Source organism: Paramisgurnus dabryanus, chromosome 23, assembly GCF_030506205.2.
Source record: "Paramisgurnus dabryanus chromosome 23, PD_genome_1.1, whole genome shotgun sequence".
In the NCBI taxonomy this organism is placed as follows: Eukaryota; Metazoa; Chordata; class Actinopteri; order Cypriniformes; family Cobitidae; genus Paramisgurnus; species Paramisgurnus dabryanus.
This window is the reverse complement of record NC_133359.1, coordinates 15,487,984-15,512,357: the sequence shown is the minus strand read 5'-3', so window position 1 is coordinate 15,512,357 and position 24,374 is coordinate 15,487,984. Positions and strand designations below refer to the sequence as shown.

General features: G+C 37.4%; 1 protein-coding gene across 1 annotated transcript in view; it reads left to right on the top strand.

Annotated features, from left to right (window-relative positions):
• Window positions 1-384: 384 nt before the first annotated feature.
• The window catches only part of znrf1 (zinc and ring finger 1), a 43,568-nt gene continuing 19,578 nt past the window's right edge, over window positions 385-24,374 (top strand). Inside the window, exon 1 of the mRNA XM_065291625.2 lies at window positions 385-2,197. Within this exon, the coding sequence (XP_065147697.1) occupies window positions 1,810-2,197 (388 nt within the window). The 5' untranslated portion in view covers window positions 385-1,809. The remainder of the gene's footprint in view (window positions 2,198-24,374) is intronic.

Genomic DNA, 24,374 nt, shown 5'->3' with positions numbered 1-24,374 from the left:
TTTTAGTAAAATAGCCACATGCATGCATTTATTATGTAGGCCAACAGGTGTCGCTACATCTTTAGTTTCTTGAGTTTGTCTATACATGTACTGTGTCTATTAGTTTAGGTTTTTATTACCAATATTAATAGTCTCCTGTTAACATAAGAACAATGCTTTACTTGTCACTAAACAGTGTAAAATAATTATTTAATAGGTGGTGATTAGTGTGTTGTTTTTTTAATACTGGAACACAATTAAATCCTTTAAAAGAGCTTACAGATTGAGATGGATTGTATAGCTGAAGATGTTAGAAGATGTTTTTGTTATTGTTTTTTATTATTATGTGTAAAACCTTTGATGTTTTCCTAGACTTTTACTTACAGTGGAATCACAAAATGGCCCACAATTTATGAGCTGATTTTAGACAAAAGTGGAACTGCAAACCAAAGAAGGTATGTTTCAAAAATCTCATTGCATTTGTTATCTCTTTCTGGACTGCTACACATCTTTGTGTGATGTATATCTTCATATGCATGCCACTATTGCAACAGTTTTGATGGTTGCAGTCACATGCACGACATTCAAATATGGATGCATTTATTCTGCACAGATCCTCAGATTAACCACAAGTTGCTTTCTGTTCTTAAAATAGTCCATAGCGTATGACAATACATAAAGAACTATACATTAGGCTACCATGACTAAACATTTGTTGTACTGAGACCAGCAGGCATGCACTTGCACTATAGTTGCACTAGAATAATCCAAATGTAAAAATAGAGGCATTGGTGGTTACAAGCAAGGGTGTTGCACATACTGACTTATGTCGTTAAGACGTATAAAAGAGAAGATTCAAACATTCAAAAGTGTGAATGTGTCTTGTCAGTTATCTGACTGTTATCTGTTAACCTAATACCATGTTTGCTCCCATTATGGGGATGAAAGACTAAAATGCAAACATTTAAAGACTGCATTTGAATAGAAAATGTTGAAAATATAAACAGGAGTAAATGAAATCATGCAATCATGCATGCCATTGTTAACTTAGTTATGGCACCTTTTTACTGGGTCACATCTCTGTCCCCTTTAAACACAATATTCATATCATTGTGCAGTTGTTGCAGACTACGCATTTTAAATGCATGGCCAGTCCACGAAGGCAACAAAACGAAACGATCCGTCTCAATGATTGATTGTTTGGGCTAGAAATTGTAAATCTATGTAAGCGTTCACACCACTGTTAATCCGCGAATGCGCAGTAAACGCCTCTATTGTCTCCCAGCAGCGGCGAGCGAGTGAGCGGCGCGCACCGACGGATCTGCGCTTGCAGGGGAGCGGTACACATTGACCCGAATCTCCGGGCAGACGAAGGGAGGACAAGCGGACCCAGTCGTGCACACTGGACGGACATCATGGCTGATATATATCGAGTCATTGCTTTTTGAGCAAGAGAGAGATATTAAAGTACTGCGGATCTGTTGTTGCGCTCGTCTCGTGTGATTTTGGGCAGCCTGTCCTGTCAGTTGGTAAAAAGGGAACGTGTTGCGTTTTTTGCTTGATTGAAATACGCGACATCGTGCCTTTGGCTTTATCATCATCATCATCTCTTGTGAGTCAAGGGGATTGACACTTTAGGTCCATGGTTCGGCCAAGAAAATGGGCTGTTGCGTCTGCGAGACCCAGCTGTTGTAGTCAGACTTGACAACCTCGAATTTTAGCGCTTGTTTTGGTCGCTTGCTTGAAGGAGTCTCGAAAAGCGCCGCAGACAAGCGCATCCGTGACAGCCTTCCCGCGACACCCCCGCCCATTTCGGAGGATACTTTTTTGATGGGGGGCAAGCAGAGTACGGCGGGGCGTCCCCGGGGTGCTTTTCCCGGTGTATCGACGGATGATAGTGCGGTGCCACCATCGGCCCACTTCGGGCACTACCGGCCAGGTGGCACGATGGGACTGCGTAGTCGCTCGGTGAGCTCTGTGGCTGGCATGGGCATAGATCACAGCGCCACGGTGCCCTTCGGCTTTTACACCCCTAGGGGAACAGACTCGGACAGGGCTGGAGGGGGTTCTGGCTCGGATTCGGCCCATAACGGGAACGGGTTCCAAGAACCGGGCGGCGGGCACCACACAGACGGCATGCTTTACCTGGGACCCCGCGCGTCGTTGGCGGACACGTTACCCCTGCACATCGCGCCCCGGTGGTTTAGCCCGCACAGCGGTAAGTGATAACCGAAACTCCGCATAAACAGGGCGCGGGGGCAGCAAACTACGGAATATGGACGCCCGTTGAACTTTATAGGGTGTGCGCGCGCGCCCGCTGAAGAGGGACTGCGTACGAGACCTGTCTGACTGGCGGCTGGACGCGTCGCGTCTGCAGCCACTGAATTGGCGATAATAAACCAGTGATTACAGAGGGAGGGGGGCTCAGTGGTTATCATCCGATTAGCTCGAACCACAATATGTCTCCACGACCTGGCTCGTTAGAGGCCCGGGCCGCAGCGCTGTTACGCCACGGTCCCTCTGTGCTCATTATGAAAACCCCAAATGTGCGAAAGATGTAAACAATTGATTTAGTTTTTCTCTTAAAGGTTATTTCACTGACACCAAACGAGGTTACCCCTTATTGTGAGAGAAACCGCCTCATGTTAACAACTCAGGAATTCAGCTCTGAATGTCATGGTGCGTAATTTGGCTCTAAACAGAGATCACCCACAGGTTGCAACTGTGAGTTAATGAATGTCATACTGAACACGGGAGAGGTCAGGTGCCTTTTTTAAAAGGTGGGGGGCCCGGGGACCGTACAGGAGGGGGATTTGTTCTAGGAACAGTTCACATTTCTACATTTGCCAGACATTTTTATCCAAAGGGACCTATACAGTGTATCAAGATAGGCTTATACATTTTATCATTATGTGCGTTCCCTGGAAATCAAACCCATGACCTTTGCAGGGCTAAGGCGATGCTTTACCAATTGAGCTACATATATCTTACTGCTTGTTCCCTTCAGTCCTAACAAATAGATTTTTTGTCATGTCAAGTACTTAATTAACCAGAGACAATGCATCTGGAACATTGACCTTATCATGCACACACATATCAGACCAGTTTGTCTAGAATTCAATGCATAAATGTAAATATAATTGGCCTCAAGACCAATGCAAAAATGTTTTAATGAGATCCTTGAATGTACTTACTGTAGGCCTATTAAGAGTGAAAGTAACCAATTCAAGTTTAATTTGTAATATAGGCAAAATAGTGGAAAACTAAAATAAATAATAAAGTGGAAAAATACAAATACATCAGCGACAAGAGGGTCAGATCAAATAGCCTTCCAGGTTTTCAAAAAGAAAAACAAATTGGATATTCATTTGATATAAAACCTGTTAGCTTTTGTTATCCAGAGCTATCAAATCCCTACAGGCTCCACATTCATAAATGTTTCTGGATTCAATCAGTGTCTTAAACGTTTATTCTGTTTATTCTCACTCGGCAAACAGAAGTACTGTTTACATGAGTAGCTGGCCTACTTGCAACATATTTTTGAGACCTGCAAGTCAGCTCGCTTTATTCACTTGTCTCATGTGTCAAACTTCATCTATGATATTTGCAACACTGCCATCTTTGGTGACATGGAAATCTACTCTTGATCATTTTAAACTTTCTTTCTTTCTCACTATTAGAAAAAAGGTACAAAACTACATATTCTGTCGCTGGGATGGTACCCTCAAAGATTACTTTTTGCACTTTTATGGGTATACAACACATTTTGGGTTACAATATATACCCTAAGGACCAATTGTGTACTCTAAAAATGGCAAGGTTATTTTTGACCCAAAATATTAGTTAAAATTGACCCAATGTTGGGTTGTTGTTATGCAACCACGGGGTATAATAACCCAGCAGTTGGGTTAAAACAACCCAGCTCAGGGTCAATTTGAACCCATTGGTGTGTTCTGTCCAATATTTACCTGTTATGGGTTAAAACATCCCAGCATTGGGTCAATTTTAACCCAGTGGTGTGTTCTGTCCAATATTTACCTGTTATGGGTTAAAACATCCCAGCATTGGGTCAATTTTAACCCAGTGGTGTGTTCTGTCCAATATTTACCTGTTATGGGTTAAAACATCCCAGCATTGGGTCAATTTTAACCCATTGGTGTGTTCTGTCCAATATTTACCTGTTATGGGTTAAAACATCCCAGCATTGGGTCAATTTTAACCCAGTGGTGTGTTCTGTCCAATATTTACCTGTTATGGGTTAAAACATCCCAGCATTGGGTCAGTTTTAACCCAGTGGTTTGTTCTGTCCAATATTTACTGTCAAAAATAACCCAGCCATTTTTAGAGTGTTAAAGGTACACAATTTTTTACCAGTGAAATGTTAGGCGTACAAAACATTTAATTGTACCTTTAAAGGTACAAAATGGGTCCTTAAGGTACAGTAAAAATGTACCCCTAAAGGCACAACATTGTAGGGGAGAGTAGGGACAAAAGTACCATTTTTCAGAAAAACAATTTTTAAAGATAATAGACAGAAATATATATTTTGCTGTGGTCAATAACTCGCAAGTGGTCTATAAATACCAGGTGGAATTTTGAACAAATGTCAAACGATTTCAGTATAATTTCACTTTGAACATAAATGGCAAATTGTTACTTTAGACCCTGTCAGCTAGGACGAAAGTAACACACAGGTTGGTCAAAAGTAACACAACAGAACAAGATACATTTTTGTGTTTCACTGCTTTTAGTAAATATACATGGCTATGACCTTGTTAATATCTACGCAAACATATTTTGTCGTTTAACTTGAAAATTTTATTTAAAATTTCAGTTTCATCAAATGTTTCAAAGCAACCCAAGAGTACAAACTTGAATTGTTGAAAATAAAAAATGTAACAGTATCAACACTATAAAATTAAATTAAAGCGCACGTAACACACGCTGTTTTCTGCATTTCTGATGTTAATCTGGAGTAGAGTAGTATGGCATCCTTTATATCTCCGAAAAGTCTTTAGTTTAATCAGATTTATAAAAGAAAGATTAGCTTTACCGAATCTTTCCGATAACGTACGAAACAATGAAGAAGGAGGAGTTACTACCACGGGTGGAGCGAGTACGAGTCATGGAACACTTTATACAACACTGTTTAACTTATGATTCACTACATGTTCGTGTCATTTATATAATATGCACGCGCATATTTACAACATAAGACAGAAGTCTTACTTACCGCGTGCAACTCGTCATGACCCGGTTGGGAAAATCCAGTGCATCAAACACACACGCAAAACTCAGCTGCTACCCCGGATAATAAACTATATCCATTGTTTTCATAAGGCTGGATTTATTCTCCTTACATCCAAAAACACACTTCTTCATTCGTGCCACTGATGTGGATGTTTGTATGTTCTAGCGTCTCCCGCTGATTGTCAGGTGGGCCGGGTTTTCTGGGGGAAGTGCCCATATAAAGAAGTGATACGTATAGAAAACCCCTGAAACGTCAGTTGGACCTGTAATCGAAAAAAACTTTCCGAAACTTGTACGAACCCTGGCGAAGTGCATTCGGCACAGAAATACTCTGTAACACGTCCAACTGCTTTTTTGACACTTTGCCTACGTTTAGCATGAGGAAACAACTCTATAACTGTGTTAATAAGTCAGAATGCATGAGATACCATTGAACCCCCCCTTTAAATCGAATTAGAATAATAATAATCTTCAACTTAATTTTGCAACAGTATTAGCAGCGGGACAAAAGTAACAAGTGTTACTTTCGTCCCGACAGAAACTCCTCACATTTAATCCTGATTTACTTTCATTTTGAAAAACTCTGAAAAGGCAAACATCGACTTTTACAGCACTAAATAACCTGTAGATTGATCAGTAGGCATACTGGAACACATGAAACCAGAAACACAATGCCTTATAAGAAAAAAATTACTTTACTTATCATGGAACAAAAACAGCTTTCTGGACCCACACGCACAAAACGATGACGAAATAACACGATATTTGTCAGTTTTGTCAAGGGTTGCGTGCTGTCATAGTTTGGAATGAAAATGTAGTCAGGGCTCTGAGAAAATTGCTTTGTTATCCGGTTCTCCCATATTATATTATGTATGCCTGTATATGTACCTGTTAAGGTAAAATACAGTTTTGTACCTTTTTCTGACAGTGTTCTTTCGTTCGCTATCTGTGTGGTTGCTGGGATGTCCCAGATGGTTCAGTGGACTGCTAGATGGTTGTTCATGTCAAAACATCTTGACCACCAAGTCAAAAGACTTGACATCGGTGACTCTTTCATTTGATTTGAAGTTGACATTTGTTTATAGAGAGGAAGTTGTTCAGTTCAACCCATTCTGCATTGTCATAATGTTAACATTGCTTGTTCTCAAAGACAGTTGATTCAGTTCACAACTGAACTGTTGCAGTTTGGGCGATTCATTGTGGCAGTCTCTCACCTGTTTGCTGAAAGAAAGCAGATTAAAAACGAAATAATCACTTTGTTTAAAGCGCTCTGTTTAATCGTTATTGCTCAGCCAGTAGAAAACAGATTAATCATTTACTTCCCCTCATCGCTGTTTACTTTCTGCTCTTCACCTATCCACCATATACATTTGCAACCAAGGTGATATCACAATGGACGTCTTCATGATAACACTCTAGAGATCAACGGTTCACATTAAAGCACCTTTATTTTTAATTTAAGTGGTCCAAAAAGTCAAATCTTATCACCTATTCTAGCTCAACTTACATGATGTGAGTTTCATGTTAAAAATACCAATGCCTGATTCATGAATGAATCATTCATGTGAATCAGTTTAGTGAGATGATCTGAATGTTACTGATCCAGATCTTGAGTTTCACATCAGCAGTTTAAGTGGAGTGGAAAGGAAAAACAACACAAATATTGGTCTGTTGAGGTCATTTTGGGTGAACTGTTTCTTTAATTTCGGCCATAATAGGGTGAAAAGTGTTTTAGGAATGTTGGGATTGTGTAACATCTGTGCTGATCTGTCTGGCAGCAGGATTCAAGAATATAGGTCACTCTCTCGAAAATTATTTCAGTTTTTCTTCGCCTCGCTGGTTTCTCTCTCTTTCTCTCTTACTGTAGCTTAGGTTGTTATGCATTTATGCAAACACGCACATTCGCAGAAACGCACACGCTAGCGTCTTGACACAAAGTTCCAAACACAGCATCAGTCGACAAGAGGTCGACTGTTGCTGTGACAACCTTGTCGTTTGCCACCACTGTTTCACATTCTGCAGTTCTGCATGCAAGCCTGCCACCCCCACAACACTGGCATACTTGGTTCCCCTCGCTCCATCATTTCGTGCGTGCCGCGTTTCGCATCTAGCGGCCCCTGTGAATGACATCTGACTGGGCCCTTCAATGAAGTAGGGGTGGCTCGTGCAAATGACTCAACAATTAGCAGCACCTAGCAGACAGTGAGAGGCCATGACAACTGTTTCCATGGAGCGGGGACCGAACCTTGCCGTTATACAGTGGAGACCAGTTAAAGATAAACCTGTGACAAACCCTATAGGGACCTCTGCATTGTTGTTTTACAATGGCTTCGCTTTTTGCCATTCAGCTTGTTGTTACTTACACATTGTTGGAGTATCGATGAAAAAATAAGAGCCAAAACAACATCCTGTAACCAGGAAGTTTACAGAGGAAAACAGTAGGTCGGCACAATCTACACCCCCCTCACTCCAAACACATATTCACATATAGAGACGAAAACACATATAAACACACGCACAGACACTCGTCTCCCTCTCCATGTCATTACCGCCTTCTCGTCCCACTGTTGCCATGGAAACAGCTGTTCTTTTCCGACTGGAGGTAATAAGTTGAAACTAGTTGAGGAGAGTTCGTTCTGATGTCATCTGAACACGGGTAAGACCATGTATGGGCATCCTGAACTTTCCATTCAGAGGCACCGATTCAGACATCCACCGATGGCTGGGTTTCACAGTATATTGTTTTGCAGATAGTATTATTTAGGGTGAAAACAGCATGCAATATTTATTTGTTTATGTTCTCTATCCTTCTGACTTCTTGCCGGAGAGTCTCACTACACTTTGCATTTTTATAAATACATATCTGCATTGAACTCATTTTGTTATGTGATTGGTAAACTAATGGACAGTTAATTGGTTTTGTTTGGTCATTTTTTTATTTCAACAATCCATTTTTGCACAAAGCATTTCTATCGTTAAATTATTATTATATCATTTAAATTTGTGCATTTGCAGATGCTTTTATCCAAAGCCACTTCTGCATGGCTAATGCTTTACTAAGTGAGCTATAGGAATGCTTAGCATATTTAAATCTTAATGTATTTTCTTAACTCATTTTTATTTATTTTTACTCTTTCTTTTTATTAATACCATAAACATGATGATTCCATTAAGATTCCTGAGCTTTGCAAAAGCAACAGCTTAACCCTTAAAATGCACCTATTATAGCCTTTTTACAAGATGTAATATACATCTCAGGTGTGCCCAGAATGTGTCTGTGAAGTTTCAGCTCAAAATACCCCCATAGATCATTTATTATAGCGTGTCCAAAATGCCCCTATTTAGGACGTGCTGTTTTAAGGTCTGCACCTTTAAATGCAAATGAGCTACAGCTCGTCACTTCCTTACAAACAGAGAGTGAGAGCTTTCAGATATAATAAATCTGATTAATACAGTCTGAGACAATAGTATATAGTGGACAGAGTACAACTCACCTAGGGCGGAAACTATGGTAATGCATGACTGTAAGTGGGCGGGGCTTTATCAATGTGACCTCACATTACTTAATAAAACACAAGGAGCGGTCAGATTTTTTTCTTCGTAGGGTGGTTGTGTTCACACACTGCCAACACACATTATGTCCAAACACCTTGTAAAAAAGTGGATTTTGCATAATAGGTGCCCTTTAATGTTACTGTATTTTGTTAATACGTAAATGTATCTATTTGTGTACCACCCACAATGTAATATGGAGGTGCATGCACACATCTGTGCTGAAAAAGCAAATGTAACATCTTTGAAATAATGACAGAAAATGCCCTTCATTCTTTTGTCCTTGAAATTTTGTATGGTAATGCAGGAATACTCTCCTGATGGGAACTGCTTTAAAGAAAGCTGTCATGCTGTCTTCTTGCTCTCTCGCTCTCTCTCTCCCTTCAGCAGTGCTGTGTCACCATGTTTACATTCTCATCTCACTGTTCCTTAAGGATCTCCCCTTTCATCTATCCTCATTTTTATAAGAGTAATGAATGTAGATTGATGACAGACTAGTCGGGTACAATATTAACAGCATTCATGTAAAATACAGTAAAATACAAGGTGGGTGAGGTCAGGGTGATTATAAACCTTTAACAATAATTGCCTACTTGGCTGATTTTCCAGGACTAAATGCTAGCAGGTTTTTTAAATGTATTGTACATTTCAATGTAATGTCTTTGCATGTTTTCACAAATGCATTTTTTCATAAATCACATAACCTCATATTTCACCTATATATATATATATATATATATATATATATATATATATATATATATATATATATATATATATATATATATATATATATATATATATATATATATATTAGGTGAAATGTGAAACCTAAATTATTGTACGCTTGCTAATCCCGCTGTAAACATTACCTCATACGGCTATTTTTAAATACAGCTTCTGTTGTTTGCACCATCATTTGCACCATGCCAATAATGGCCATCATATTAACTTTTATTGCCAGCCTAATATTGTTTAAATAAATGAATGACTAAATATCCATTGGTTGGAGAGAAATGTATTCTTGGTGGATGTTTTCTGTGGGCATTAACTTGTACCAGGTTAAATAGCCTCTGTTCGTAGATGTCTATATTTAGTTATTCTTTCTGTTTGTTTGCTGGTGAAATCAATGTATGATTTGTACAAATGTAAATGTAAACTGTGTACAGAAACCTTACCCAAGTATGGAATAGTGAAAAATGTATTGCCGCAGATAGATCAGTTTAGTGTCAGTTTTGTGAACTCAAATGGCGGCTTAAATATTGTTAAATATTTAGCTAAATCATAATAAGCTACTTGTTAACCCTGTTAAGCTGCAGGTTAATAATAATTAAAAAACAATTTACTTCAATGCTGCAAAAAGTATAAAGTTGGATGTACTTAAAAAAATTACTTCAATTGGTAAATACTTAAAGTTATTTTGTGTATTTGGTATAATACAATGTGTTTGCGTGGTTTATGGTTAAAAAACACATACGGTACATTTTTGTTACTCCAGATTTCCCTCTCTTCCTGAAACACACAATTTGAAAAGCGCGGTGTCCCTGATTGGCCAGCTAATTTGTATGTTGTGATTGGTCTGAAAACCTCTGACGTCAGCAGGAAATGTGACGCTCCTTACCATGTTTGAAAGATTCGCTCACAATGCAATGCTAACAGGAGTTAACTTACAGGCTGTGAGTCTGAAGCGGGAGGAATTATGATAAATTCGGTCTTGTCTACATCACCAATCCCAGGAAGTAAACTGTTGCCTACAATCCGTGTGTTTGTTGTTGTCCAAGAAAAGAGATTTACGTTGGAGATGATAACTTGCGTAATCGTTTACTTTGGGGTATGTACATTTAGCATATTGTTAACATGTACTAATACAGACTAACACACCAAAGGAAATGTAAAAATGTGAATCGGACAATAGGTGCTCAATTCAAATAAAAAACGTACTATAATTGGTAACACCTAAAATGTAAGGATTTTTTTTCAACTTAAAGTAAGAAAATTTAAATTGAAAAAATAAAATGTTTAAGTAAGAAAAATTAGCTAACGTGAGATCCAGTAGAAAGATCGAATTTTGCATGCCAAAATTGTTTGTATGACACAGAATATCGACAGCAGCAATTTTACCTAATTTTACAATAACTTCAAAATTACAGTAGATAACTGTAATATGTAATAAACTGTTAGTGTGTAATTTTTGATGAGAATGAATTGGAATTTCCAGTGCTACATATGAGATGTGCGTGTTTAAATACTGCTTCATCTTCCTCTGTTGTAAATCTGCGGTCTGTGTGCAGTTAAATTATGATGAAGAATCGATCAATACAGCTCCACTTCTAGTTAATGGAATAAGTAGCATGTTACCAAAAAATAATAGCTGTAGCTACTTTTACGCTAATATAAAGTGCTGTTAAGCTAGCAGTGTCGCTAATGTTATTTAGTTAATCCCCACTGTTAAACACCAAGGTCTCGGTCTCAGTGTAAAAGACTTTAGCATTAAATATGGCTCACTGTTATGACCCCTGATCCATCAATACAGATCAATATTTTGCAATAAAAGAGCCGGGCGAATAAAACCGAGCTCTGAAGGTACTGCATGCCGTGATGGATATATAAGGCGGTAAGCTGTGGTGTGTTATGACAAACGAATGGTCGCAGGAAGTCATTGTTGTCTGGGCAGTCATGGTTTGTAGATAGTCCTGCAGCGCTTAACACCCTTTAATGGTTTGACCTGTTTTTGTTTGTGGTTTTGTGCTGAGTCATGCAGTGCTTCCTGTCTGTACATTAGCTTCTTTGTCTGTCCCCTTCCAAGTGGCCATCATTAATTTAATCGCTTTTATTTAAAATGATCATGCCATTTTCGTGTCAGCTCGATGTCACGACGCGGATCGTAAGATTTAAATTTGTGTTTTGAATGTCACGTAAACAGCAGTCTAGAAAGCAAGTTGATGGTGTAGCTTACAGAGTGGATTTATTTAAATGCGGTGTATGAATAGACTCAAAAATATGTAGTTCTGTGATGTAATCAGTTGCTTTGTTTTATATCCTGGTGTGCTGCCTACAAAAGTATTCGTTGCTGCATAATTACGCTGCCTCCCAGCTATTGTAGAGTAACAATGCCAGAATGCATGGCAATAAACTCAAGAAAGCTTTTATTGTTCCATTGGAGACAAAAGAAGAAAGAAATGTCATGCCTTAAAGGAATAGTCCATTTTCTTAAAAGAAAAATCCAAATAATTTACTCACCACCATGTCATCCAAAATGTTGATGTCTTTCTTTGTTCAGTCGAGAAGAAATTATGTTTTTTGAGGAAAACATTGTAGGATTTTTCTCATTTTAATGGACTTTAATAGACACCAACAATTAACAGTTAACTCAACACTTAACAGTTTTTTCAACGGAGTTTCAAAGGACTATAAACTATCCCAAACGAGGCATAAGGGTCTTATCTAGCAAAACGATTGTCATTTTTGACAATAAAAATAACAAATATACACTTTTAAAGCACAACTTCTCGTCCAGATCCGGTCGTGATGCGTCAGCGTGACCTCACGCAATACGTCATGACGTCAAGAGGTCACAGAGGACGAACGCGAAACTACGCCCCAGTGTTTACAAGTGTTGAAAAAGAGGACCGTTCCGACGTTTGTTGTATGTCAACTGATATTAATTAATGTATTTGTGTCAGTTTATTGTTTACAATGGTCCGCAAATGTGCGTTTTATATATGTAACACGTGACCTCCCTACGTCACTACGCATTTACGTTAGGTCGCGCTCCACCGGATCTAGATGAGAAATTGTGCTTTAAAAGTGTATATTTGTAATTTTTTTGTCAAAAATGACAATTGTTTTGCTAGATAAGACCCTTATGCCTCGTTTGGGATCGTTTAGAGTCCTTTGAAACTCCGTTGAAAAAAACTGTTAAGTGTTGAGTTAAGTGTTAATTGTTGGTGTCTATTAAAGTTCATTAAAATGAGAAAAACAAAGAAAGAAATCAACATTTTGGATGAAATGGTGGTGAGTAAATTATCTGGATTTTTCTTTTAAGAAAATGGAATATTCCTTTAAAGGGTACATATTATGCAAAATCCACATTTAGAAGGTGTTTGGACATAAATGTGTGTACTGACAGACTGATTCATTTTTCCCAATTTGTTTGTTACATAGGGCTAAGCGATAGAGCTAAAATGTTTATCATCGATATACGTGTTATACTGTATCATTCGATAGCGATAATTATTGATACATTTCATTATGGTTTTAAAAAAATGACAAGTAAATTAAAGTTTTAATTTAACCACTGTATGTTTTATTTACACACTTTATTAAGGCAAACAATAAACAATCTTAGTTTAGCAAAATAACAAATCATCTGTGAGGTATTTTGGGTTAAAACTTTACAGGAACATTCTAGACACCTGAGACTTATATTACATCAGGGATTGTAACACTTGAAATAGTTATCCCTAGGGCTGTCACAATGATTAAATAATCGTCTCATCATGATTGTTTTAGCTCACGCGATGATTTCAGATCACTGCAATGATTGCACATCTCTTTATAAAACACAAAGGGGAGCTGTAGTGCCTGAATAAACATGGCCGTGTCAGATGGCACTTCTTAACTGACAGTGTAACGCCTGTTTCACACATACTCCGTATGCAGTGCGTTTGCGGTGCGTAATTTTTTACGTAGCCATGTTAACAGGTTAGAGCTTTCACACATCATACGTATGCAGTCCGTCTGGTCCGTTGCAGATGCGGTGCGGTGCAGCAGTGCTGCGATCGTTTCGGCAGCGAGTCTATTTTTGCTGTACAGCACGCAAGCTGCACGCGCTGATTTAAAGTGATAGCGCATGTTTTGTGGTCAGAATGAACACAGATTTAACCAAAAATGCAGTAATTTCACTCTAAATGGATGTAAATAAAGTTTTTCAGTAGTTTTTTCTGTAATCTTATTTGTTTAATCCCAGTATGAAGCAATTAAAGCAAAACACCACGAGTTGAAAAATTATATATATAACATCTTGTTAAATATTCTACCATGTTTATATACATGCATATACATAAAGTATACTATTAATTTTACCATTGTTTAATTATACTAACATAGTCTTTTAGTATTTATTTGTAGTAAAACAACAGTAACCAAATTCATATTGTCTGATCACAATATCCATAACTGTTAAAATACAAATCATAATCAATCTGACAAAAAACGTTTTGTCAACCGTTAAAATTATGGTTAATTTTTCTAAGGAGAACTATATAAACTGATGTGTTTGAAAGACGGGGAAGCGCACCTGTCAATCAGCCCTATTATAACAGAGCGAGGAGAGAGACGAACGTGCTCAGTAACGGGAGTAATATGGAATAATGTGTGGATCTTGAATGATTGTAAGAATACATTTGCTTTAAATATAATGTTTGTCATATAACGTTATGGGAGATAATAATGTTTTTTTCAATTGTTATTGAGCTTATTTAGACTTGGCGTATTTACCTCAGAGTTTATTTCAGTAATATTGCTGTTTTTCCGGTAATAATAATACAATTTGCATGTCACTCTTGCTTCCTTGTCTGTTGATTCATGTCATTATGCTGTTATTTTAATTATGTGAGAATATTTCTTGCCATATGAGACGTTCATTGCCGTTATATAAATACTCTCGTCTATGCAAATATATAAATAGTAGGAAATGTATAATATAACCATGCCTGTCACCTATATTTTCTCTTCAAAAGTTATACTGCTAATTTATATTTATGATATATGTGGAGATAAATAGACCTTTGATCCGTTATGTGTCCTGACCACTACACTAGAGATTTTAAACATCATAACTAGTCTATCAAATAATATCTAAAATATATTGTTTTGTGAAGAAAAAAACACAGCAGGCTATTATATTGTTTATTGATGAGGCGCTTTTCAACAGAAAGTGTCAATCACATGATCATTTGATACGCAGAAGCAGCGGTTAGCAACGCACTGCAAACGGAGTATGTGTGAAAGCACAACGGATGCTTGACGGATCCCACTGCATACGTACTGCAATACGCAACGCAAACGCACTGCATACGGAGTATGTGTGAACCAGGCGTAACTCGATACATTGCAAAGCCATTCAATACCGTGAAAAAACGCATTTAAAGAAATGCTGCAAAATTTTGAGAAGCGCTATGAACTGCCAGGTAAAACTTACATTTTCAAAACAAACAATTCCAAATATAGGGAAGTGAAGGATGCTGTTCTTAAGGATCTGTAAGAATTAATTTTTTTGCAGCCACTACAGACATGTGGTCCAGTACTAATATGACCTTATGCTACCTTCACGTGCTATGGTAATTATGGTAAATACCAAAAGCAGACGTAGAAAATGCACATGAACACCCCCTCATGTGGTATTTCCACTGGGCAACTCGTAGAATATTTTGATGCACGAGTTGCCGAGATGAAATAACCTTTGACCTTTTCAAAATGGCGGCGAGCAACAGAAGAGTCAGGAGTGATAAGCATTGTACACTACTAAACCTTTTTTGCTACTTTTAGCACATAGTTTTTGTAGCCTTATTGACAATTGTAATATATTGCGTTAACACTCAGTGTCAGTTTTAAAAATACCGTTATGGTTTGGTGTTACCAGTTTTTGAAAGATTTTCAGTTTTTGAAAGATATATTCATTAAATAAAAAATATGTGTTATGTGTATTCATATTTAATGCTAGGTAAACCTTGCAAAAGATTTAATGAAACAATCAGAATGTGTAAAAATTATTTCATGAACAAACAAAAAATTATGAGAATTAAATATAAAAAGCAATAAAACTGACAATTAATCGTCATAATCGTCAAAGTCCTAAAACAGGCAATTAATCGTCATAATCATCACAATTTATTAGACTAACAATTAAGGGGCTGTTTATACTTGGTATTAAGATGTGTTTTCATCGATCGGATCACAAGTGGACGAGAGAGACACATTACGTTCACACCTGGTATTTAAATCCATCTCTTTTGTCCACTTTCGACCGCTTCTGTCCTGAATACTGTGAGGGGGTGGTCTGTGAGCCGGTGGGCGAGTCTCTCTGCTGTCATTCAAACACGAGCAGGAGTAATTATGAGTTTATATGGACGCAAACTAATATTATGTCAGAGTCCGCTGCTTGTTTAGCCAGTAAACATGCTGCACAGAGTTTTGTACGTTTATATGTTGGAGCTTTCTCTGAATTTTTAGCGCAATTGATGAAATAGGATCGCGCAACTTTCACGCTTTCAAAACGAAACTACGGAGAACACCTGGAGTAGTTTTATCAATGAAAGGCTAAAAATAGCGCTGTTCACCGTATGTTCACGCCAGAAGTAAAAAAAATACGTTAAACTTGTGTTTAATACCTCAGATTAGATAAATGGGCGGAGAGAAGGCGGTCGCGTGTGGCTGTTCGAACACATTCAACCACATTGCGTTCCGCAACTCCAAAGCGATCCGATCGAAAGTGGTTTCGACTACCTCTGGATGTGGTTAAAAGTGGTCGAAAGTTGACGCGTTCAAAATGTTTTGAACACCGTTTACACCTGGCATTAACGTCGTCCACTTGTGATCCGATCGACGAAAACGCATGTTAATGCCAAGTGTAAACAGCCTCTAAGTAACCGTCAGCCAAATTTCATAATCGTGACAGCCCTAGTTATCCCCGGGTATTTTTAAACAGAATCCTGGGTTATTTGTTTCACGTTTCACACTATTCATACTTAAACCTAGGTTACTGTTTTCATTTGCATATTCGTGGTGTCAACAGACAAGATTGGATAAAAAGCGATGTCTAGCTGCCTGAACTAAAATAGCGCACTGCCCCTTTAAATAATCGCTTGTCTCACACTTCCGCATCAGTGACAAAACAGTTCGCAACGTAAATCTCTCTTGGCTGTTTAAGTCTCCTGGGATGTCATTTATGCTCCAATTCAGGTGTTTTCAGTACACAGATCGTGATATGATTTATGTTTTCTTTGTGTCAATAATAAATAGTTTAGTGTAATAAAAATGATTGATTATCTCACCTAATATCTGTATGTACTTTTTATTTATATGCTACTGTGTGTTTGCTAACGTTTTATTGAATCAACTGTGAATCGAGTATGTCACTGCCTCCATACAATGTCATGACAAGACTGTCGTCTACGTAGGCATAGACTGAAAAGTATCTCACTGGGTTAAGGAACCAAACTACTGAGTCCTTTACAAAGTCATGCTGTTGACAATTGATTAAGCATCGCTGCTGTCTGTAACATCGCTTGTTTGAATCAATCGGTTTGTTTGAATACTGTTTAGGAAACACTGATCCTTTCAGGTTTCTCTGTGGGAGACAATAATCAATACTTCCATTCTTTTCTTTCTTATAAGAAACATGCATGAATCACTAGAATACTTGATTCTGATTGGTCAGAATACAGTAATCAGGTTCAAAATTACATGCAAAAATAAAGCAGGGAAAATTGTTTAGTATGTACTGCATTTTAAACTAGTGTTGCATTATAAACCTAAGCAGAAGTACACTACAGTATAATTTCATTAGCATTGCATTTGTTTTTAAATTGCTGTTCTTTATCCTGGTTTTGCTTACTTCGCGTAGGCTTAATTTGCTGAATAAGGCCCCAAGTTTAACATTGTTGGTGAGTCTTGGGAATTTTAATAGCAGAACTTGCACGTCGTTTGACTTGTTCGTCTTCAATCGGCAACAGTGCAAACACTATATGTGGAGGTGTCATCAAAAATGCATAAGGATCAGTCGGAGCAGTCAGCTTTGCTCGAGGATAACGTCAGCCCGGAGGACGAGAGCCAGGGGACACTTTAACCGATGCCGGGCGTGATGGCTCTATTACACGTCTGTGCGGAGACACAAAGCAAAGAAATGCTTTACGAGTCACGCGCCTTGATTGTTTTTACGAGGTGGAACTGATGCGGATTGGTGCTGAATTACATGGTTTTTAATAAGCATTTTCATCAAGTTGATAAAGTGAAGGGCCTTTGACACTTTAGCGAACAAATCTGACTGTACAGGGCTGACAAAACCATGAAAAAGTGTTTGCTGAGGTGTAGCGTGCAATGGTTTATAGACACCAAAGATTTTTTATTGAAATTGAGAAGGGATATGAAATATTTTTGCATACAAACTTTAGAAAGTAAGGATTTTTAGTACATTCATGCATTTGGTAGACGGTTTTATCCAAAGTGACTTACAGTGCATTTTTGAAAAAAAAAACCCTTCCATGGCCTTTGCACTGCTAACATACTGCTTTAGTGAGTTACAGGAACTCAGTTAGTGGTTCATTGAAACACCTTAAAGGAAAACACCACCGTTTTTCAATATTTTACTATGTTGTAACCTCAACTTAGACTAATTAATACATACCAATCTTTTTTCAATGCGTGCACTTAAGCTTTGTACAGCTCGCCGTGAATCTGTTAGCGTTTAGCATAGCCCCATTCATTCCTTAGGATCCAAACAGAAATTAATTTATAAGCCACCAGACAATTCCATGTTTAACATCATCACTCCCGACTCCCCCCTCTTGTTCAAACTTCCATCAATATTACTGCGCCCGAGGTCAAAGTGCTGCAAACTAAGGGCTTTTCCGCCATACAATATAGTTTATCCACAAAAAATAGCCATGTTTTATTTTGTGCCACCATACTTGTGTAACTACTAATGTCTTTAAATAGGAAAAATATGGAAGTGTTTGGTGGCCTCAAATTCATTCCTGTTTGGATCTTAAAGAATGAATGGGGCTAGGCTAAATGCTAACACATTCACAACGCACTGTACAAAGATTAAGTGCACGTATTGAATAAAGATAGGTATTTATTAATTTGTTTAAGTTGAGGTAAGAACATAGTAAAATATTGACAAACGATTGTGTTTTCCTTGTTCTGATAAACACTAAGGGCCCTATTTTAATGATCTGAAACGCAAGTGCGAAGCGCAATGCGCAAGTGACTTTGTGGGCGGATCTTGGGCGCTGTTGCTATTTTCCCGGCGGGAGAAATAACTATTGCGCCAGGCGCAAATCAATAAGGGGTTGGTCTGAAGTAGGTTCATTATTCATAGGTGTGGTTTGGGCGTAACGTCAAATAAACCAATCAGAACGCTATCCAACATTCCCTTTAAACGCAAGGGCGCAAGTTCCATGGCGGGTTGCTATTAATATGACTGATTTACCAGGCGCACACCAGGAGCGGTTCACAGCCGAGGAGACCGACGTTCTTGTAAGAGCAGTCAAAGACAGAGAAGTTGTTTTGTATGGGGATAGGAGAAACCCGCCCAAATCAGCGTAGGTTAAACAGGCGTGAGAGGAAATAGCCGCAATTGTCTCATCAGCTGGCATCCCCATCATTGCGCCAAGCGCTACAATTATGTCAGGAGACGGGGCAATCTCAAGCTTGCCAGCATAAATCGGGCACGCCGTGTAACGGGAGGTGGATCTGCCTCTACACAGATCTGCGTCCACCCTCACCGCTGAAAGGGTTTGGGGGCTTTGAAATCGGACCCAAGAAACGCAAGCAAGGTCCAACCCCAAAGAACACTTACAAATCAAGTTCATATACATTAAGGTTTCTTATGAAAACATTTTAATTATTATTTACATAAAATAAACGTAATACAACCACACAACAAACTTATGAAAATATTTTAATCGTTATTTGCATGAGAATTTTTTAACGCAGCCACACAACAGATAAAAACTATCACCACAATGCTCACCACTATGATTCCCCTTATCTCATGTGTTAATATGTTTTTATTGTAACAATTAATGATTTGCAAAAATAACTGTGTAGATTAGATAAGCAAAGTGTGTGCGCGTTGTGCACGCTATACATTATGGTCAGGCATGCGCCCTTAAAATAGCATAATGAACCACGCGCAACGCGCCACTGACTTTAGACTAGTTTTTTTTGGTCAGATAGCATCAGGGACGGTTTGCGCCGCAACACGCCTCTTTTTTTGCGATGAACCGCCCAGGGAGCGCAAGTTCATTCCCTAGTTTGCCGACGTGCGTCTGTGGAGGGAAAAACCTGCTGTGCGCCGGTGCAAAATACGAATGATACATGCGTCACTGACAAAGTCAATTACGCTGGCTGCAAGATAGGGCCCTAAGTAAGATATTTTGAAAAATTTTTGTGACCAAACTGATCAGAGGCCCCATTGACTTCCATAGTAGGAAAAATAATATTATGGAAGTCAATGGGGCCTCTGATCGGTTTGGTTACAAACATTTCTCAAAATATCTTACTTAGTGTTTATCAGAACAAAGAAATTAATACATGTTTGAAACAACATGAGAGTGCATAAATGATGACAGAATTTTCATTTATGTGTGAACTATCCCTTTAAATCTAGAATCTGATTTGAGGCTCTCATCATTTCAAAATGGTCAAAAAATCGTCTCTAGCTGTCACCGGGGCAGTGTTCTATCAAAAAGTGCTCATTTGCACCTAAAGACTGCATATTATTACCCTAAAGGCACATATTGATACCAAATGCTTACATATAGGATTACTTAAATGGTACAAATTAGGACCTTTTTAAAGTGATACCGAAGTTAATAACTTCTTATAGCATCAGCATAAAACCAATAACCAAGGTGAGACTGTGGGTTGCAGTGTTTTTATCATGGTAAAAGGGTTGCACTGCTTTGGATCTTGCCTAGGAATACCGGTGGTAAAATAAGTGTTAAATATGTCCTGTTGTGGTTAAATTCAACTTTAAAGGTTCTCCTTATCATCGGGCTGTAAAACCATTTTTGAAACCTTTATTTTAAATTAAGGTCACATTTAAGTTAAAATGTCTTATTGACCATTAGCCGCCCCCCTTGACCACTGAAATACACAACAACAGCAGGTCACACAAACACACATACAGAACTCAAAAAACTCAATCTCCCATTAGTGTCGTGGTTCGAACCAGAGCTCATAAAGACCAATAGAGGCTCTAATTAAACCATGCACTGTGAGAGCAAGCATCTGGTCTTTCCAGAAGCCCTAAGGATTTCACAGACCGACGGGTCCATCACTTTATTTTGAACTTTTCCCCTTATCAGAGCCCCAGCCCTGTATACAAAGGTTCGATGTATTCTGCCTGATATCTGATGTTCTGCCATTTACATACAGTACTGTGCAAAAGCCACCATGCTATCATTAGATTTGTTGGTTTTTTTTGCAATAGTGATCATATATAATTATTTTGTCTCTTTATTAGAATACAACCAAGAAATACAGAAAAATTTGTATGTAGTATTAAAAACAGTATAAAAGTTTAAGATGAAGTGTCAAGTTTTAAGGGTAAACTCCCCTTCCACTTGAGCAACAGCAGGAAACTGCAGGATCTCTTAAACCTAAATTGAATAAAATCTTATTTCTAATCGAATTACTTCCACATAAAAAAACTCAAAATATGTTTTGTGCCAAGAGAGGTCACACTAAATACCGACTGATCCCTGAAGAAGACATTTAGTTCTGAAAATAGTTTTGTTTTTGTAATTTTGTGAACATATTTCCTGTATTTATTATATATTTATTATGAGTGCAAAACATACAGTTAAGCAGAACACTAAACAACAAAACAAAACAGACAACAAAAACAAAACAGCTATTGTGATTATGATGTTGTTATGAAGCAATGATAATAAGCTAAATAATACTAATAATACTAATAAATTAAACTGATAATAATACAGATGATTATATTGTTATGAAGTAATGATAATAAGCAAAATAATAGTAATAATAATAATAAAATAATAATAATAAATTAAATGGATAATAATACATATTTATGTAATAATAAAAATTATAAAATGTAAATTATGTAATAATAATATGTCCAATAATGTATTATTAGCAATAATAATTATAAGGATTGTTATGAATACAATAATATTTTTAATTCCCATAATAATAACTTAATAATAATAATAATAATAATAATAATAATAAATTAAACGGATAATAATACATAATAATAATAATTATAAAATGTATATTATGTAATAATAGTATGTCCAATAATGTATTATTAGCAATAGTAATTCTAAGGATTGTTATGATTACAAGAATATTTTTAATGCCCATAATAATAACTTAATAATAATAAATAATAATTATTATTAATGATGATAATAAAATAAAATAATAATAATAAATTAAACGGATAATAATACATATTTATGTAATAATAATAATTATAAAATGTATATTATGTAATAATAGTATGTATAATAATGTAGTAATAGCAAGATTAATTCTAAGGATTGTAATGATTACAAGAATATTTTTTAATGCCCACAATAATAACTTAATAGTAAATAATGATAATAATAATAATGATTATTATTAATAGTAATAATACTAACAACAACAATAACAAATATAATATTATATAAAAGGACTGTGATGATATTAATATTTAGTAAAATATTGCATTTGTATTTTCTGTTTGTATCATAATAAAAAAGTGAAAAATAAATATGGATGGACATTAAAACTTTGCTAAAACAACAAAGCTTGTGGAGGTGGCCTAAGACTTTTGCACAGTACTCTACATCATAATTTAAATTACAATTAGGCATTTTGCAGACAAAAAAAATGATTTACAGTGCATTACAAGATGAGAATTTAGGTGTGTTACCTGGGGATCGAAATCATGACTTTTGTTGTGCTGTCAACTCAGTGGTCTACCAATCAACAGACTCTCATATTGCTTTCTCAGGGACTCAAACCCATTACCTTGGATTCACATTTATACTTTGTTTTTATACTTTATTCTACATACTACTTTATAAAATACATTATTTTGTAGACGCACGCTTAATTCGAGAGCCATACACGCGGTGCGATGCACTATTTCTTCCATATATGTTTTCTGAATGCTGCATCAGATCAAAAGAAAGAGGAAAGCGGCACAGTCACGTTTTCTGCACGGTTTAGAAAGCTCAGCATTGTCGTGTATCCGGTGAAAACTAGGTTTTTGGCCTGTGATGTGCTGAGGGGAAACTGCAATGGCTTCTGATTGGCCAAAATGACTTTACTTTAGGGATACATCAGCATCTGTTGTTTTGGCTTGCTATTAACATACCCGTTTTTTGCGTGTTTGTGTGGACGCAGAGATTTTTTTAACAAAGAAGGAATAAACTCTGTTTGTAAAAATAGACACGAAATGTGAACCACCCTTAGATATCCTTAGGTGACGCAGCAAACCATGGGACGAGGTCAGCGTAAGGTAATTTACAAATAACTTTAAGCCAAATTACCTGATCTGATTATCGCATTGTCACTGTGGACAGGTTAGCACAGACGGCTCTAGCCTGTTTACTGCTGTGTTGAGCTTGTGTTGATATTTTTGTCCCATGTGCTACTCGTGGTAGTGGAAGCAGTTGGCATATCTCGCATGTGTGACTCGAGTTCTGCATGCTGACAGATGGAACCCTATGGCCCCCCTTTAGTAGCTTTGTTTTGGTAAATCACACCTCTTGAGATGGGACATCCCTGATAGAGAATTCCACACCTTCATTTTCCACTTCAGTCTTCTTTCCTTCTCTCGCCCTCTCTCTTTCTCTCTTTTTCCATCTGTCCCTTAGGAATGCCTCAAAATAGCAGCCTAGGGAAAAGTGGGTCAGGCATCATCATGGGTTCCTGGGGTGTGTTTTAGAGGTTGGGGTGTATGGGAAGTGAAAAGGGGGCGGAGACTATCGAGCCCAGGTTGTATTGACAGATGGGACTGTCTTCGCAACTAGATTTATTTCGTTTATTTTGTCGACTCTGCATTTTGTAATCTATTTATCTTTGTCTCACTTTCTTGTATGGCTGCCTTTGTACATTAGAATGACTATACTCACTTTCACAGATATTTTTCTTAAAGCCAAATATAATAACTTTGTGGTATACTCACCATATCATTGCCGACCTGTAAGCTTATAACTAAACGTATATATGTTTGTGTAAACTATAAACCAGGGGTCAGCAAAAGGCAGCCCATGGGCCAAAACTGTCCGTCTCCAATACGTAAGCAAAGGCTGGGATGGGTCCAACTTTCCAGATCATAGATATTCGAGCGAGCACTGAGCTAAGCTGGACAACATGCACTTGCTCGATCAAGATGACTTTTGAGACTTTGGGGTGGGACTAAGCACCATTAGTTGTTTGATTGAATCAATGACACGCATTATCTTTTGCTCCACAATCCGTGTCCAGTCAATCCAGGTAGAGAAGACACTTTTTAATATATTTCAGAACAGGTAATTTATGTTAAAACTAGGGATGCACCGATAGGATTTTTTTGACCCGATACCGATACCGATTTAAACAGACAACTTCTGGCCGATACCGATATTAAACACTTGTATACAATACTATACAGTTGGTCTATTAGCTAGTTTATTTCTGCATCAAATTATTTTTACTGAACATGGATTGGATCTAATTAACATTCAACTGACCAACATAATAAGAGAGGCACAAATTAAGCTAAAACAAATATAAAAAGACAGCATGACAACCTTCAAAGGTGGTTTTTGCTATTCAGCATTAATTTTATTAACAAC